The 20,003-nt window shown below is 40.2% G+C and overlaps 1 protein-coding gene across 1 annotated transcript in view; it reads left to right on the top strand.

The window, feature by feature from the left end:
- Positions 1–20,003, top strand: part of zfpm2a (zinc finger protein, FOG family member 2a) — a 165,216-nt gene that overhangs the window by 61,560 nt on the left and 83,653 nt on the right. The window contains exon 3 of the mRNA XM_046833397.1: positions 869–970. Within this exon, the coding sequence (XP_046689353.1) occupies positions 869–970 (102 nt within the window). The remainder of the gene's footprint in view (positions 1–868; positions 971–20,003) is intronic.

The raw sequence follows: 20,003 nt of genomic DNA on the forward strand, positions 1-20,003 counted from the left end.
AAGGTGTTTTATTCCTCTTCTACACGATACGCTTATAGAAAAAGTCTTGTGGAACATCAGTGAAACACAAGTGTCACTTATAGCAGCTATAAACATCCCCCCATTGTCTCTTCAGCCCTTTTACTTTGGAATGACATCATGCTTGGCATGTTACAAAGAGACCATACGACACAAGTCCTTGGTCTTGTGGAGACTTGTTCCATAAATAGTACAGAATACTTATAATCCAATGATTCTTTTTTGTTGTTTTTTTGCGAATGACTCGTAAAACGCAAAATAAACGAAACGTAAATCTTGCGTTGTATCCGTCATTAACGAACGAGCGGTTGCTATAGAAACGCTACCCGAAAGACAGTCAGAGCTTCCGGTATTTCTCCTTCACCACTGATCAAGAGTAAAGCAAAAATGAATGAGGATCTGGAACTCTGCACCCCAGGCCTCCTCACATCACTTACATCAGTACCTGACTTTCCTAAATCCTTTGTGGCTGAATGAGCACAGATCTTCACAAAATCTAGTGGAACATCTTCCCTGAAGAGCGGAGCTTATTATACGAGCTAATGGAGGGGTTCTAAAAACACGAAGGAATCTTATGGTCAGGTGTTTACAAACTTTTGTCAATATAGTGTATCTCCACTTTAACCTAAAAGCATCGAACCATATGTTCGACAATGATTTTACAACTACGTTTTTACTTTCATCGGTGTGCAGCACAGGAGATGCGTCGCAAAATGACATTTTCTCAGCTCAAGCGAAATATGATCGCGAATTCTAGTTCAGTTAAAACCACCTCTGTTCTCTTATTAGCACTTCAGCCTTGTATTAAAGTGAAATAAATGTAACGTATTGTTTCTTTTTCTCATTCTAGGAGAAGAGACCAGCAACAGAGAGATAGGGGAAACAGACATGGAAGGACAGAATAACAAGACCAGACCTCCCCCTCTGGAAACCGAAGAGTGGGATGGTCCAAGTAAGTGTTCTGTAGTGACGGGAATATCGGATCATTTTAGTGATTTGGTTCTTAGAATCTCGTCCATTGGAATGTACAGATCCTTTTTTCAAGTCGTTCCTTTAATCCGAAATAAAATAAAATAAAATGTTACATTTTTAATGAGCAGATCCCCAAACACGTCTACATACACAAACTTCAACTATAGTTCCAATAATGAAAATATGTTTATACAGTATACCTGCAGAGCGTAAATGGGAGTCACGTGACATAAGTCCTTTGGTCCGAGTCGTTTGTTCTTTTGAGTTGAACTACTCAATTCTGTTTCCTGTACAAAACCTCCAGAGATTTTGCGATGCTTTGCTCAGAAAATAAACCAATCGCTCTTTGAGACCAACCATTCTTCCGAGTCACATTGAAGAATCGTTCAAAATTAACGAATCGTTCATGAACCAGCCAACACTAGTGTTCTGAACAGGCCGGATGTGCGTTTTTTACACGTCATACCCAGAAAACCGGAAATCGATTTTAGCTGCAGATGTGTTACCAGTTACATTCCCAGTGCCAATACAAGCCTAAAACGAATATCTAAAGGCTGTGTTTTGCAGAACAATGCTCAAAGACAAACTGAAATGAACAAACCCAAAGCACGCAGCCTTGAAGGTCTCGGATCATTTCGCCCGGGCTATCTGGCAAGGTTTGGATGACATCAGATTGTCCCTGGCCTTCCTTCAAGCGTTTAGCCCATTAGCTAACGGCTAGTAATCACTTGTAAGCAGCCCATTATGACACAGTTTAAATGAATCCATCTGGGATCAGGGGATTTAAGCCATTCAATAGCAGGGCATCTAAAGATATCCTTGACAAGGTAAAACACTTGAGCGGAAGCTTTTAATGAGCGCTAAAATTAGCCATCTTCAGCTGCACTCATGTAACTCGTGTACAAGACTGAAAAACACAGCTTGAAGTGTCTTAGTAAGGTGTTGGAGCATCTTTAATAAAACTCTGAAATAGCGGCGTATATCAGCCATAACATTATGACATTATAACAATTTGAGCAGTGAAGTGAAGAACACTGATTATCTCTTCATCATGGCACCTGTTAGTGGGTGGGGTATATTTATAAGGCAGCAAGTGAATACTTTGTTCTCAAAGTTGACGTGTTAGAAGCAGGAAAAATGGGCGAGCGTGTAGGATTTGAGCGAGTTTGACGAGAGCCAAATTGTGACGTATAGACGTCTGGGAGAGAGCATCTCCAAAACTGCAGCTCTTGTGGGCTGTTCCCGTGCAGAGGTCAGTATCTATCAAAAGTGCTCCAAGGAAGAAGCAGTGGTGAACCGGCGACAGGCCCGAGACTCATTGATGCACATGGGGAGCGAAGGCTGGTGCATGTGGTCCGATCCAACAGACGAGCTGCTGTAGCTCAAACTGCTGAAGCAGTTACTGCTGTTGATGCTCGACGGATCGGGACTGTTTTTGGCAGCAAAAGGGGGGAAAAGGGGGACACAATATTAGGCAGGTGGTCATAATTTTATGTCTGATTAGTTTATTTTGTCCCCATTAATTTGTCTCCCGCAGGTCCCTGAAGCCACGTTTATCTTGTAACTAATCTTAAAACAATTTAACAGCCTTTTGACTGATACAAGCGATCTAGCTTTAGTAAAAATAACTCGTTTCCTGTGCCCAGGTGTCTAAATCGTGCGGAGGTCTGTAGAAATTGTGACACTAAATGCTCCAGTGATCCAACAAGCGTCCTAAATTGGACTAAATTGCATTTTGAGAGAACCTTGTAAAGACCATTGGAATGATGGACTTAAATTAACTTATTATCGCCAATGAATTATAAGAGAAGTTAGCAGGCCTGAATGGAACGGATTAAATGGCTTTGCTCCAAAGCTTTATTGCACGCATGTGCTTTCTCATGGACACCCCCCTGTCCCCCCCCTTCAGACAGAAAGCTTAAGCAAACACACAAAAATCATTTATCGTTTTCTTCTTGAGGAATCTCATTTTACCATGCAGATTCCCCCCCTCCTCCGCCCCACTTCCTGGCTTTCTCAGAGAATTTGAAGAGAAAAAAAAAATTTTCTATCTTGTTTTCCCCCTTCCTCTCTATCTTCTTAAAAGTCACTTCATCAAAGTGATGGATAATACACCGAACAAGATAGCAACAGCAGCAATTATTGCTCGCCGGTGGCGTCACGTTGCCGGTCACAACCAAATATGATTCGCCTTTTAATGCATTTGACCTCCAGGATTTATTGCAGGTACATACAGTTATAAAAGAAAAAAAATATATATATATAAAAAAAGAGCGGATTTGGGGAAGTTGGTGCTAGGAAGAACAACCCCCCCCAGGGTGTGTATTTTACGCTGACAATGAATCAGTGTTATCAGGCCCTATCAGATGATGCATTTATCATTAAATTTCACATTTGCATTTCAATCTGAGGAAGGAAATGAGCATTGGCAGCATACGATAAGACCACAGGAGACGGCTGGTAATAAGCATCACCGCGATCACGCGTCAGGCAAGGCTGAGGGGGTCAGGCCCACGACGACAGGGGCCAGCGAGAGGAACGAGGAAAAGGAGGAAGCAACGCGTCCAGCGCAGGGCAACAGCAAAAAACTAGTTTTTCAAAGAGAGACAGATGGATGGGGTGGGTGGGGGTTGTATAGGTACAACATGAAAGATGGAACAGAGAGGCAAAGCATAGACTTTGACTTGCGGAACAGACGGTTTAGCGTCTTACACACATTTTGACGTGCGCGTTTACAAGGACCAGATGGAAACTAGGTATAGTTTGAAACGAGGAAAATTGAAATACGACACTGCCACGTCCAGGTGCGAAAAACCTCAGATTGTCTAGGCTTTACGTTTATAAAAAAAATAGTTGCTGCCTAGTGGATCAGTAGACGCAACAAATCGAAATAAAACCTAAACAAAAAACCCTCACTTTTGACCTTTGCAAAACTTTTTTTTTTTCATATAGAGAGAGTCTTCTCAATAATGCACCTCAACACTAACGCTAGTGCAACGTCCAAATCACTCCCCATTCCAACTCCAACAGTATGCTGAACTACACAAATTGGTCGAGGTGCGATATTGGAGATTTTACTATGCATATTATGTGGCCTACACACGCTTTTCAAGCATTTCACCCAACTGCATAACACTAGCTAGACTCAAATATTACAGGTAATATATACAGGTAAAATAGTACACGTATTTTTACCGAACCGTTTTGGTACAGGGCTTTCGGTACATCACGCGTGTACCAAATGCAATCCTCTTTACATGAGGAACATAGTTACAATCTGAGTTCCCTAACAAAAATACCATACCGGTAATACAAATTGTAATGCGCATTTGCGAAATTCAGCATGTGTTCTGCATACGCACGAAATCGCGTCCACTTGCTTTCACCCCCTACTTTTTTGCGACAGTCTAGCGATAAGGATTCTTTCCCATTTTACATCCGGCTTCAAGAATTAAAAAATCCTGAAAATTCCACATTTCGAGGGAGTGAATGAATGAAGGATGGAAGGAATGAAGATATCTGTTAAAGTATGCTAAGTAGAACAGATCACATCTTTAGAAAAGTAAATATTAAATGTAAAACACACACAAACACATACATACACATCTGTATTACCCAAATGGTGTCTAACAAATGTAAACTGTTTCATTTCATTTTTTTCCATTTTTTTATTTTATTAAATCGATTTAATTTGTGCCATTTGCTTACTCAATTGAATCAATATAATAAAAACCTGTATTGCATTAATTTTATTTATTCTATTTTATTTTTATATATAATTTTTTTTTATTTAATATTTAAACCACAGGCATTTTATTAAATGTTTTTTTTTTCAAAATGTAAACTGTTGATGTTCACAAATGTTAATAATAATGAACTGCGTTAATAAAAAAAAAAAAAAAAAAAAACGACAAGCAATTTTATGTTTTGCATTTCTTCCTCCGACGGTACCGAAATTGAACCGAACCGTGACTTAAAAACCGAGGTTTGTAATCAAACCCTGAATTTCGTGTACCGTTACACCCCTAAACAATACCAAACTAATACGCTGCATTCACTCATCACTTAACTATAAAGTTGCTCGAAAGCGTTTCTTTACCTGGATGCATTCCATGCTGGCTTTACTCCCATTGGTAGTTGTTGCTTTTGACATTTTTTCACCTTTTTGTCAAAATTCTAGACACACCCACATCTAGTGGCCTAAGTAAAAATTAAGTCGCAAAATGTCGCTAGTAAAGTGAAAATAAACAATCTTGGGAGAGTTTGTCTCTGCAAGTCGCCGTATGTGTAAATCTAACTTTAAAATACCATAAATGGTAGGGATGTGCATCTCCATAACTGAGGCCCATGCGGTTCGCCTCTTCATTCGATGAGATACGATTTACCCCTTTTACCATGCAGTGCGATACGATTTCAAATGGATTTATCACAATGCTATTCAATGCAATATGATGCAACCCAAAAAAATATGATTCTGTGCAATTCAGTATGGTACAGATAGTTCACTTTTATTGTTTTTTTATTGTCGACAGACAGCAAATCGCCAATATACTTAAGTGCCTTCTGATTTCTAACGAATGAATGTGCCCTTTCACAAACATGCCTTTATAGTGCAAAAAAAGGAGATTTAAAAAAAAACAGATGTTCATTTCCTGTTCTGTCTGCAGGAAGTTACAGCTCTAGTTTTGCCATGTTAATCTGTATTCTATGTGACTCTCAGGACACGCCTCGGTTTCTGTAGCATTGTGATGAGTCATATTCACATAGCAGCAGCGGTGCTGAGAGAACACGCTCGAGACAGTTTAGCCAGGAGAAATCAAATTATATATAAAATATTGGTCATAAAATATTGGTCAGTTTCTAATGAATAGTGGTAGAGCACATGTACTAATACTTAAATATGAATAAATAGTTTTTTATTGATGCAAATGTAAAAAAAACGCCATACAAATGCCAACTTGTCCGTTTCACAACGGACATTGTCTCAAAGCAGCTTTACAGAATTTAACAGTAAAGGTGAACGATGTGTATTTATCCCTGATGAGCAGCCATGGTGACTGTGGCAAGGAAAAACTCCCTTAGATGTTATGAGGAGGAAACCTTGAGAGGAACCAGACTCAAAAGGGGAACCCATCCTCATTCGGGTGACATCAAGAGTGTGATTATAGTACATTCATTACAATATATTGTTGATATATAAAATGTGTAAGGAATAATATACACAGAAATTAGTTTTGAAGTTTGAATACGTGTCCTGTCTTACGTCCACATTAATCCAGGTCTATATTGTGCTACGTTTACAATAACAACCTATCTTTGGGCTAGTCTGAGAGTGATTTGTAGATCATTATCATACTGGTGCGACTTCCACAGCGTAACTTGTTCTTGGGTAAGTTTAAGAATCTCAATCGCCAATGTTTGAACATCGCTTCCACTTTCAGTGCAAATATCCCACATCTCAAGCCGGTGCTCAGGAGCCTATTTCATATATTATAACATACAGTATCGGCCTTTAGTTTTTAGCACAGAACAATCATAAGACGACAGCTTGATTATCAATTTGAACTTTGTCTCTGGCAGTTAGAATAATCGTCGCACCGTTCAATTTTTACGCCGAGTGTGTGTACCACTGTGTGTGTAGCCACTGGGCCCGAGAGTTATTTGAAACTAATTTGTCAAATCCGTTTCAATTTGGACGCCGCCCATGCTTGTCCATGTTACTGATAACCCTGTCGCATTACTCCGATAACATCTCGTCTGCATGCCCACATATGCCCCCCTTCCCTAACCACCCCCCACACCTCCACACCCATCAATGCCAAAGACTAACATACTGTAGGATGTTACCTGCCCACAGATTTGGTCAGAAAAGATTGAAAATGAGACTTTCCATTGTTCTCCGACAGAAAACGGTCCTTTTTTGCGTAGAGGAAATTTGAGAAAATGACAAAATTGTCTTTCAGACAGGAGTACAGTGTACGGGCATTCATCTCGGGTGCGTAATAACCGAATTTACTTGCACATCGCGTCTCCGTTGAAAGAACGTTTCCCCCTTTTCATTGCTTCTATTGTGCAGGAAAAAGTCAGATGAGCATGTTATAATTTGAATAAAGTGGAAAATCAGACAATCAAATATGAACATCTGAAATGACATGACTTCCTGTGCAAAGCGATTAAAAGCAAATTTATTTAGTTTTGAGACAGTCTATCCTGTTATCGCTGCCTTTTGTGAGCATTCAGATCCCGGAGAGCTTCGCTTCCTTTTGTTATTCCTTGGCTTAAGTTAGACCAGGTACGATTACGATCGGCAAAAAGATAATTCTTAATCACTTTCAGAAGGCTATCTGAATGGGATGTATAATGGCCATTACATCTAAAAGAGGGAGGCTTTCTTAATGAAGTGACTTTGACCAAGTCCACCTGCTGTGAAGAATCCATTAAAACCCACTCCGCAATTTGTCTTTAGTACAAAAAAAAAAAAAAAAAACAACCGGAGCCTCTCATCGCTCTAATTGAACTTCTTCTATAATCGCTTAATCATTATAAGCCCTGTTTTTTTTTTCTTCCTTGTATGCTTTGAATTCTTTACTGTTCTCTTTTTAGTGTTCTTTCACAAATGATTTCTGTGGTGAAACCATGTAAGATACGGTTCCAAAGGAAACACTGCCGCTTTGAGAACCTCCCGGTTAGACTCGCAGAACACCCACTTAGCTCACGCCGGAGATGTGTGTTTTTTTATCCGCTCGCCAATCTTGCACTCGATTTCGCCTTGTTATGGATGTTTGCAGACTCGCGTATATTAGTGGCGATAGCTTGTACAGCAATTTGCTAATTATCACAGACGACTTTGATCCGTATCTTGACATACTCCTCAAGGCAGAAAAGGAAAGCGGGGAACGGGAAGGGTGGTAATGAACTGCTGATCATGCTCATCTCTGATAAAAAGCCCTAAAAGTCAAGTACTGTAAAGAACTGACAATAGTAAGTTCTCATTATTTGAAATAAAAATGACTTTGGGAAGAAGACATCCTATTGTGAAGTAACAACAGCTAATTGAAGTTGCATTCAAATGTTGAATTTGTTCGATTTTTTTTGTTGGGCTACTGTTTTGCCGGGTGCCCCAGTGGTGAACATTTCTCTTCTTCATCTTCTTTCGGCTGCTCCCCTCAGGGGTTGCCAAAGCGGATCCTCCGTCTCCATACCCCCCTGTCCTCTACTGTATACCTGCCTCTTTCAAACCATCTACCTGCATGTCTTCCCGGACCACATCCAAAAACCTCCTCCTTGGTTTTCCTCTTTTCCTTCTTCCTGGCAGCTCCATCTTCAGCATTCTTCTACCGATATACCCCATGTCCCCAGAAACATTATAGCCATAATAAAATCATAGTACTTTGGAAAAGTACATTTGAAGGCAAATACTTTTGTAATTTTACTCTAGTGACAATTTAAAGGAAACTTTTTTTCTTTTACTGGAGTCATGTATCTTACATGGTTCGTGTACTTCGTCCAACACTGGCCACCCCGGGTCATGCATGAGCTTGGGTTACTGATTGTCAAGTCAAGTTTATTTTTATAGTGCTTTTCACAACAGTCATTGTCTCAAAGCAGCTACTTTGTGTAGGGTGTCATATGGACTCCCAAAGTGGGTTTCTTGTAGGTTTCCTACTTCCCCCCAAAAAAAAATTTCAATGCTTTTGCAATACATTGCATGGCGTTCTGTTATGGACTGACATCCTACTCAATGTTGAGTGTTTGAATAAATGAATGAATGGATGGATGAATGACAAAAAAAATCTAATGAGATTTGAAAACCAGACTAATAAACAAAGCCCTCATTGTACCCTGAGATAGGATTTGGCCTTTTCGCCAGAGCAGAATTTTGAAAGAAAATAAAAAGATTTTTCTATGTTTCATTCACCCACAAATTAATTCTGAATGGTCAAGGTATCTGGATCATCCAGCAAACATTGAGTAACCCACACCTAGAGCTTATCACCCCACAGCCAGACCGCTGAGCCTTACAAACCTCTGAGTTGATGAATCTGTGGCCCATAGAGTCTGTCGGGCCTGGCCTGACTCATCTCTCTGTGCCAACTGGGTACTAGCCATTGGCACTGGCCTTGGTACAGAGAAAAAAGAGCCAGGATGTATCCTTGGATTTGCATTCAGTTGCTTAGTTTCTACCAACCAGGAAGCATTTTACCACACCAAAAAAAACACTCTCCACTTCCTTTAGTCCTACAATAGGTCAAGTCTACACCGACCTGCCCCCTCATGACATAGATGCAACAATAACCCCGTCAGCTTTTAACACTCACACGTCTTGCTAAGTGAATTTGAGGAGCAGATGGCAGTGATAGTTGCACCAGGTGCCTCCACAATTGTTTGCGTTCACCTCACTTCTATTTATATCGCACCGAAAACAGCCGGGGCATAAATATTTGCAGCGAGCCGTCGGGACCTTTTGAATTCGTCTCTTTTTTTTTCGAAAAGGATGATCCGTGCGGCATTTGCCTCAGCCCATCCCAGCAACAAACAGATGGCACTTAGTGGGTTGATGCCTCAAGCATGAAATTCATGTTGCGATTTGGGGAAATGACACGACAGGGCCAGGAGAACTAGTAGACCTTTCTTTTTAATTGCATAGCTCCTTTATAGAACACAGCTAAAACCATTCGCCCCTATGTTGTTACTAGGCAGTTTTTGAAATTGAGCGAGCAACCTGTAGGATCTTTTTTAAAATACCATTCTCAAGATCCATCTTTCTCATGACTGAAGAGCCAGAGAATATTTTTTCCCTCTTCTCTTATTCTCTATTTTCCCTTCTAATTAATCGCAAAAGTCTGTTAAGTCTGGGTGTCGTCAGAGGGGAACGTGTGGCCCAGATGCAGATTAGAGACTCCTGGAGATGAGGGTGTAAAAAAGGATTTAATGGTAGGATGGATTAGAGAAATCCTTGTAACAATGTTAAATAATTATAGTTCCAGCTGAGATCAAAGCGCCATTGATTGAACCCCTCAAGCCTTTAGCATGTAGAGAGAGCAAGGGGACGGAGAGCGACGTGGAGGGGGGGGTCGAGGAGAGTGCGTGGGGGGACGACTCTTGGAAAGCAAAGATTGGTAAAGTGGCGATCAGCATGGTGGAGATCCGCACCGAGAGGCCAGATGATAACGGCACAACTCATAAGGTTGTCAGAGCCGCTTCGGCTGATACCTAAAGCGTTTTAAGGCGACTTATAGGCAGGGATTTTATAGGCCACGATTTTAATGTATGCAAAGCGGCAAGCGGGGAACGTAGGCTTCCGCTCTGAACTTGTTTATTTTCTGTGTAATCAGAAAGCAGTGACATGGCTCAGTGCCACTCATTCACCCAGTGAGAGCATCTCGTCCATGGCGTTCAGTCATCTTTTTTCGAAGCGTTCCTTGGCCACTCGTGTGAGGATGGGGTTTATTGTGCCAGTTCAGACTGCCTTGACAAAAATGGTTGAGAATTTACAGTGAATTATTACATAGATTTTAATACAAAGTATTTCTTAACACATCCATGTCTTCAGCTTTACATTATAATTTGAATGCTGTTTTTTCTTTTTGTTGTTTCGCCCCAACATTTTGAGTTTATGTTTACAAGTACATATTTACAGTACTCTTATTTGCACATTGTACTGTATAACATATTATACAGTAGGTTTACTGGTCAGCACCATATTATGTGTTTTGTGTATCTGTCCCACTTTGTCTTCTCTGGGTAGGACAACTTACTTGAGTCCTTAGCTTTGTGTTGTGTTAAGTAGCTCTATGTTGTGTGATGTAGCTCTTTGTCTTTTTGTATGAAGCACCAGGGTTCTGGAGAAACGTTGCCTCATTTCACTGTGTACTGCGGCAGCTATTTATGGTTGAAATGACAATAAAAGCTTCTGGATTTGAATCAGGACACCGTGAATAATGTAATGATGCAAAATGCCATGTGAATTATAGTATTAGTAGCACAACTAATTATGATGGAATGAATTCCTTCATGTGAACTTGCATCATATACTTTTACTCAGGTACTTTCTTCACAGCAATACATGTGTGTGTATATAAAATATACATAAATACATTTTTTTTGTTTGTTTATTTTTATAATTTTTTTTTTTCTGAGGCAAGACATGCTCACAACGCAGCACAGTGGCTGACTGGGGCGATGAAATATGCAACAAGAGATTAAACAAATCACTCGGCTCGTCGTCTCAAAGTGCCCCGATTCAAATTTAGCCACTGATCCGATACACTAAGAGGCTTTAAGAGAAAAACGTCATGCTTGTTAGTTACGGAAGCGGTCTGAAATACACCTAATGCACTCTGAAGGCACCGAACGAACGGCCCCGCAATTATAATCGAAACAAAGGTGCCACTATTCAACTCCGTCACAAAGCGCTGCATTAAGATACAGCGCGAGCACTGAACTTTAAAAGCTATTTATAACCTGGGAGCTCTCTATCGAACCCTGGCTAGCTTTTGTGAGCGACGGTACGTCTGTTTTTTGTTTTTTTGTTTTTTTTATGCCGGACCAGCCAGCGTGCGATCAATTCAAGAGAAACGTTCCACGGCTAAACCCGATGGCGATATTTAACACAGTCGGGTATCTTCAGGGATTTCCACAGGAGGTTATTGTATTATGTGATTAGCATCTGGCTACTACTATAGAGAAGCTTGCATGTTTTTTTTTTTTTTGTGCTGCGGCCGTTTGAAGATCGGAGTCTTCGAGGCGACGTAATGGGATGAAGGGTTTTAGTGTGTGTTTAGCAATCATGTCGAGATAGAGCATGGATGGACACATTAGATCGGGCTGACGGTTTTGCTATTCACAGTTTCCAGGCAGCAAAAAACAAACAGGAAAAACAGCTAATCTTTACTGATGCTAGCTCGTTTTATTTTAAATGCAATACAAAGACAAAACAGCACTTATACGTCATTTTCAAAGCTTATGGCCAACATCTAACTAGACTAAATGAACCATGGTATTGGGACAACTGGAGGTACCCAATTGTATATATAATTGTGTATTGTACCCTCAACCCTATTGAACAACTTTGCGTTTAATCGGATCGCTGACATCAGTACAGTGGTCCCCCAGAAATCCGTGAATTTTGGATGCACCCCTGCAGCCCCTATGGTACCTTAGTGAATTTATCTAGACCAGGGGTCACCAACGTGACCCGCGGGCCTTTTCTAAAAAATAGCTGTTTCCTACTTTGTTAAATCATTGTTGAGAATTATTATGAGAAATCATTAATATGATCAGTGTCTTCACATAGATGAATATCATAAATTATTAATAATAACATATAATAAAAGGTAAATTGAGCAAATTTGTTATTTCAGATCAAACTGAAAACTGTGTGTATCAAACTGGTAGCCCTTCACATTAATGGTACCCAAGAAGTAGCTCTCAGTTTCAAAAAGGCTGGTGACCCCTGATCTAGACATTATGTTACAGTATAAACAGCATAGTGTACAGTATTTGACCTAACACATAGTTTAAAATGTCATTCCTAACGTTCTTAAACATTCGGTCCCCCTGCGGATTCTCGCAAATTTTAGGTTCCAAATGAGAACCCACGAATATTTCGAGCCGCAAGTACCGAACCGCGAATTATCTAGGGTTAACTGTACCTGACTTTATTTACACTCTTCTGTCTGAATGAGCACAAATGTCCACAAAATCTAGTGGAACACCTTCCCAGAAGAGTGGAGGTTATTACAACAGCAAATGGTGACCAAAATTGGTGCAGGATGTTCAAAAAAGCACATACAAATCTTACAGTTAGATTCAAACTTTAGCCCATATGGTGTATGTAAAAAGAGTGTAAAATAAACTCATCAAGTAATGTTTTTTACGATGATGGTACAAGCTAAGAAGCCGATCATATCTTCATAAAAGTATGCTAGCTACCATTTATTCATCCCTTTCAGTTGTTATGCGGAAACAAAACATGCCACTGGGCAGCACACATTATCTTTTCTTCTTGCCTGGTGAGCTAACAAATGAATTTCTGGCATAGCAAAAAAAAAAAAAAAAAAAGATAAAAACAAACCAAAAAAAACTAACCTGAATTTATTATTCAGCTCACTTTATTTCAAATAATTATTTCTGTGTTGTCTTTTTGAAAAATTTGTGTTAAGGTATTATTTTTATTATTATTATTAAATAATAACTTCCAGGACCCAACTTTTCGGTGGGTATATTCCTCAGTCTTATAACTATATAATGGATGCACATGGATTGATAAGTTTATTGAAGTATTATATTTAAAGGAAGTATTTTCTTGCAAAGGTTCTAATGATCATAACACGTACTAATTTGAGCACGTACCCAGAATCAGGTGAAACTAACATTAGAAAAGTAGCAGAAGTAAAAACGAAATACTTGGTAACACACGTGGTCAGAAGGGATGAGTGTGTGGTTGCCTGATGTGCAAAAGTAAGTATAAATCTGGTTAGAAATTAGGAGGAATTTTTTTTTTTTTTCAGTCCAACCCTAAATAGGCTTGAAGTAAAGGAGAATTAGAAGATGAAAGTTTCCTGAATGACGTATTGAAGAGGAATGTTATGAGATAATGGTAACTGGGAGGGAAGTTAAAAAATGTGGTCCATATGTAAAATGTGAATACATGAAGATTTCCGAATCATCAACTCTAACATCATGAGTATGCTCTCGGGTTGATTGCGTTTTTTTTTTCTTTTTCTTTTTTTAAACCCACGTTTCTTGAAGTCTTTTTAAGAAGAATTATTTTTAAGACCTTGTTGGTACCAGAAAACCCAGCTGTCGTGGTGGCAATTTTTGCTTCGACAGCATTCGGTTTTGTTATGGGAGCGAAGAATTTGAAGCTAGAACATCATCTCAGGTCGCAGCACATGACCCTCTAACATGGCCGCCAGACTCTAGATATCCTGGTTGAGGATCACAGTTTCTCGGGTTCTCGTTCTCAAATCCTATATGATGAGACTCTGGTTCAGCTAGAAAGTATTTGCTCTTTACGTTTGTATCACTGACATTACCAAGCATTAGGTCTCGACTGCCTTTTGTAATTCGACATGTTTTGGATTACCATTCACGTTTCTTTTCTGTTCGAAGACCGTTCGCTTGGCCCGTTTCTGTCCCCTGACCAAGAGTTTCCATTAACATCAGTTCATTTTTCTTGTATGTGTAGAGCTTTTAACAATAGACATTGTCTCAAAGCAGCTTTACAGCCTTAAAAAGTTGTATCAAAGAATGTTTAGGTCTGTTAGGTAGGTTAAGTTTGTTCCTTTAAATTGTTAGTTTATCCCTAATGAGCGAGCCAGTTCAAGGAAGAACTCCCTCAGATGGAATGAGGAAGAAACCTTGAGAGGAACCAGACGCAAAAAAGAAACCCATCCTCATCTGGTTGGTCGATTCATTACAGTTCCATCATGGTTGAGGTGTGCAGTGATGGGCATTTAAATGCAAAACTGCAGTCCTAATCCATTGTAGCAGACTGTCCAGTGTAAATCCAACCTCGTAGTTCTTGAGTTGCTTTGTAACTTCATGGTTCTTTCACAGAGTGCCCTCGAATCGAAGAGAAATCCATCCAGAGTTAGGGGTAAATCGACATGAGCACTGGTACCTCAGGAACATGTTTAACTCAACAGGTGAAGAGAAGGTTTGGATTTGTCTGCTGTGAATGTTTGATAAAACTTGCATCAATCAGTCCTCGTATTTCGTGCCACTTTTCACCTTTAAGAAACATCGGAGTGTTTTTTCATGTCTACAACGATGAATCTATCGTGTGCCACTTTTAACAATGTGTCTAAACATGACTCGACTTCATCTATGTCCGAAAAAAAAAAAAGCAAACAGGAAGGACATTCGAGGACAAATGGAAGAACTGCATCAAAGGAATTTCTCTGCTTTACTAATCGCCGCCGCAATACCGCGAACGAACACACTGGGGTATTAATCACATTATTATCTCGAACATCTAAATGACATCTGATAATACTAGCAATAATAATCAACAATAAGGAGTCATAATGGTAGACGGGGTAAAGAAGTGTGTGTGTGTGTGTGTGTGTGTGTGTGTGTGTGTGTGTGTGTGTGTTGCGGTATTCAATTATGCAGTTACCATTGGCATATTAATCATCTTTTCACCAAACACGCCGGTGTTAATTAAAGCAAAGCACGGATAAAGACGTGTTGCCGGATCATCACTCTGTTTATCGCTGCTCACACAGCCGCAGTTAAGCAAATTCAGCCCGCAAGAGGAATTTCAATGCCTCGTCCCACCATGTTTGGTAATCTGCATATGCGTGTGCTACTAAATGAAAAGCAAAAAAAAATAATACATTTTTAGAAGCATGTACAGCTACCTGCTGTGCTGGACGAGTGCACAAGCAGCCTAAAGAGAATGAACACAGAAACTATAGCAATAACCGGAAAAAGAAAACGAGTGTTAGTACTTATTTTATTTATTTTTTGCATCGTCAAGTGGCGGATCTGGATAGAGAAGTTCAGGCCACTGGCAGAAAGACGAATTGTGGCGTAATTAGTAGCGGAAGACTGATGAGACATCCTGCTTCGTTATCACTCAGAGAAAGAGAAAGAGAGATAGAGGAATAGCTCTGAACCTGAGCGTGTGACTCAGCCCGCCTGCTGTCAGAATAAACACAATCAGAAATAGATATTCCTTTTATTGTTTATCTATTTATCATCGTTTAGATGAGCCGAGTTCCCACAACAATGCTGCGATGAAGTCATCTTTTTCTTTTTTTTTTTCTTTTTTTTTTCAGGGGGGCGGGTTAAACGGAGGTGAAATTCGAGATGAATGGATTTTGTTGCTGGCTGCTTTCAGAGATCGCTAAAGAACTGAAGGACTCCGAAAAAATAACTCTGAAAATATGAATTTAAAAAAGATTAATTTTGAACATTTCCAACAATAGACTTAATACCCAGTAACACAACAATGCTGAAAATGAGCCACGATATTCTTGTGATTCCTTTTGCAGAAATTGCACAGTGTGGAGCATTAGAGTGTGGTATTCATGGGAAAAGTCGTGTCTTTAGCCATCAGCTAGCTACATGCACACCAAGCTCTAATAAAGTCCAACTTCTAGTGTAAAAAAAAAAAAAGTACTACAGGTGTAATATTGGGTGGCAAACCAAGGAAACTCGAACACAATACAAACCAAATAAGACATAAATAAAGTCTGGATATACACTGATCAGGCATAACATTATGACCAGTGAGTGAATGAAGTTGACGCGTTAAAAGCAGGAAAAATGGGCAAAGATTTAAGCGAGTTTGACAAATTGTGACGTCTAGACGACTGGGTCAGAGCATCTCCAAAACAGCAGCTCTTGTGGGATTTTCCCGGTCTGCAGTGGTCAGAATCTATCAAACGTGGTCCAAGGAAGGAACAGTGGTGAACTTAATTATAAAACTCTATCTCCATTAGGTGGACATGGCGGCCATCTTGGCAACACTCCCAAACAGTTAAGACCTCATATCTGGAGATGGTGTTAACGATGTTTGATGGACAACCTGCAATAAGATTCGTATGTGTTTTTTTAACGTCCCATCCCACATTTAGTTCCCTCATAATTATACTCCACGAAGTTTCACTAGATCTTGGAGTGTGCTTTTGGAGATTTGTGCTCGTTCAGGCACAATCTGTTAGTGTTAGTGAAGTCAGGTACAGATGAAGGTGAGGTGATGAGGCCTGGGGTGCAGTCAGCGTTCACATTCATCCCAAAGTGTTAAGTGGAGTTGAGGTCAGAGCTCTGTAGCAGGCCACTCAAGATCTTCCACACACTTCCAACCCATGCAAAGCATATCTTCATGGAGCCGGCTTTGTACACAGGGGTATTGTCATGCTGATACAGGTACAATTGTGTGCTATACAATTGTGTGCTTCCAAGTCAGGTGTCCCAATACTTTTGTCCTCATAGTGATATATATATATATATATATATATATATATATATATATATATATATATATATATATATATATATGAGGAAAAAGATAAGAGCTACATTAACTTTGAAGCAGATGAGTTAATACCTAGATAGATAGATAGATAGATAGATAGATAGATAGATAGATAGATAGATAGATAGATAGATAGATAGATAGATAGATAGATAGATAGATGTGTGTGTGTGTGTGTGTGTGTGTACAGAGCTTTCATCTCTCTGTTAGCTTCCTCTCCACCTCTCTTCGTCTCTAGTCTTCTCTACGAGGAGGGTGATGAAGAAAAGTCGAAGTAAAGAAGAAAAAAAAGGAAGAGGAGGAGGAACGTGTGGGCACAGAGCTCTCGTTCTTCCTTCTCTCTCTCTTTGCTTTCCATCTCTACCTCCTGGCTTTATCAGCGGCCGCGCTTACAGGAGATCTTCGTGGTTTGAAGCACTCGGTTGCATCCGCTGTCTTCTCTCTTTCTCACCACACTCACACACACACACACACACACACACACACACACACACACACACTCCTGCAGATGCTCGCGCACACTATCACGCACTCGTCCTTTTTTCCTTCGGATAGTTTTTCTTTTTTTTTTTTTTGCAGCGTTAGCTCGTTAAGCAGAATGCGGCACAGGAGGCGAGGCAGTTTTGTTCGAATATGCAGGAAAGAGAAGGGAGAAAGTAAAGAGAGGGAGGGAAAAGCAAAAGAAGAGGAAGAAGAAGAAAAGAAGAAGAGAGAGTCGGGAGGGGGAAAAAAAAGGTCCACGTAACAATGGCGGGGGAAAATCAGAACATTTTCCAGCGAAAGATGGGCCATTTCCAAATCCTTGTGCCCTATCAGACAAATTAAAGTAAATCAAGCATGAAATGAAGCAGGAGAGCCTGGAGATAAGGCTCCTTTAAGTCGTTTCCAGATTAGGAAAGAGAGAGAGAGAGAGAGAGAGAGAGAGAGGTGCATCTGCTCGCCGCCAGCCGATGAGGCTAGTTTCCCATTTCACAATAGCAGCCTGTGTATAGGATTACTTTCCCCTGTCAGTGACATGAAGGGAGCAGGGAAGGAAACACACACACACACACACACACTCCGCACTCACGCTCGCAAACATATCCTTAAATGTTTCGTCCCCAACTTCCTCTCCCATGTTTTTTTTTAAATAGCATTCAGCAGACTTCTTACTGACTGTTGATCTTTGGCTGAACTCGACTCTAAAATCTACAAGAAAAACTAAAGAAGCCATAACTCGACCTTTTCCATCACCACACGATCGCGTTCTCAGCGCTCGAACAAAGTGCAACGTCCCGGATATGATGGATGGATGCACTCAGAGATGCTCGGATGCAGCCTCATTGCTTCATTTGTCACATCGAACTATGTGTATAAAGTGCGGCATCCGAACCTCACAGCCCGTTAACAACTACTGTTTTTATTCCTTCAGTATAATCGGCTTATTGTCATTTATTTATAAGCGCCTTTCAGCTTGCCGAAGGACAGGAAAGATACATCACTGAGCATACATGTGTGTGTACACTCTAAGTGAACATGTCAAAACGGTGTACAAAGTGTCAAGATTTAGTGTGAGCAATATTGTTATCCAGCACTGCCTTAATCCTTCTGGGAATGGAATTCATTAGAGCTGCACAGGTTGTTGCTGGGATCCTCTTCCACTCCTCCTTAATGACATCACGGAGCTGCTGGATATTAGACACATGGTGCTTCTTTACCTTCTGCTTGAGGATGCCCCACAGGTGCTCAGTAGGGTTCAGGTCTGGAGACATACTTAGTCACTCCTGCACCTTCAGCTTCCTTAGCAAGGCAGTTGTCATCTAAGTGGTGTGTTTGGGGTTGTTATTATGTTGGAAAACTTCCGTTCGGTCCAGTTTCTGAAAAGACAGCATCATGTTCTGCTTCAGAATGTCACAGTACATGTTGGAATCCAGCTTCCCAGTACCAGCAGCAGTCATGCAGCCCCAAACCGACTTGTTGCAGTGCGCGGCGTACGGTCTGGGCACTGACGAGCAATGCTGCAACACTCATGCTTCTGTTTTTTGAAGCCAGTTTTTCTGACGTACAGCACGAGGACTCAACTTCTTTAATGGACCCTTGTGATGTATTTTCCGAGTGGAGCTCGTACTGCACTGTACTGTAACTCAGGGTGTTACAGATCTTTTTATAGCCTACGCCATCTTTGTGGAGAGCAACAATTCTAGTTCACAAATCCTCAGCGTTCTTTGCCACGAGGTTCCATGTTAAACATTTAGTGGTCATTATGAGAGAATTACAAGATATACAAATTTGTATGGCCCTTTTAAGCAGACAAAAAAATTAACATGACGAACAGGACGCGTGGTTTTGCATGGTTAAGCGACTTACAGCTGGTATCACTTAGGGTGTACTTACTTTTGTTGCCAGCTATTTTGACAATATGGCTGTATGTCCAGATGTTTTCAGAGGACAGTAAATCTGTACTGCTATACAAACTGCACACCGACTCAAATATATTCGAGTTTCTTTTCTACAGTATTGTCTCTTGAAGAGATACTACAATGGTTGCTGGTATGTGATGGTTGTACTCACATGTGTGAGATGGTCTACAAATAATGATTTTCTCTACATGACCAATTTAATTGGAAAGATACAACATGCATTGAAGCCTTTTTAGTAACCTATGTCCAGGATGATGAAGCTGAAGCGAAGGGTTGGCATTTCAGTAGGACAATGATAACAAATGGTTTCAGAGAAACTGCTAGAATCTCCCAAATCACCTGACTTGAATCCAATTGAACATGTATGGGAAAGACTAAAGATCAGAGTTCATAGAAGAAGCCCTCAGAAACTTCAAGATTTTGAAAACTTTTGGTGAAGATTTCATGTCAATAGCACCTTCAGATATATATTTGCTGAGAAAAATGGTGACCTGTTCAATACTTGGGTATATATATATATATACACACACACACAGATCAACAAGTAAACCTTTCAGATACCGATTTAAAATGGCTGTTAAAGCCTGAAAAAAGGCACAAAACCTGTTAATCTTGAGTTGATG

Source organism: Silurus meridionalis, chromosome 21 (assembly GCF_014805685.1).
Source record: "Silurus meridionalis isolate SWU-2019-XX chromosome 21, ASM1480568v1, whole genome shotgun sequence".
NCBI lineage: Eukaryota > Metazoa > Chordata > Actinopteri > Siluriformes > Siluridae > Silurus > Silurus meridionalis.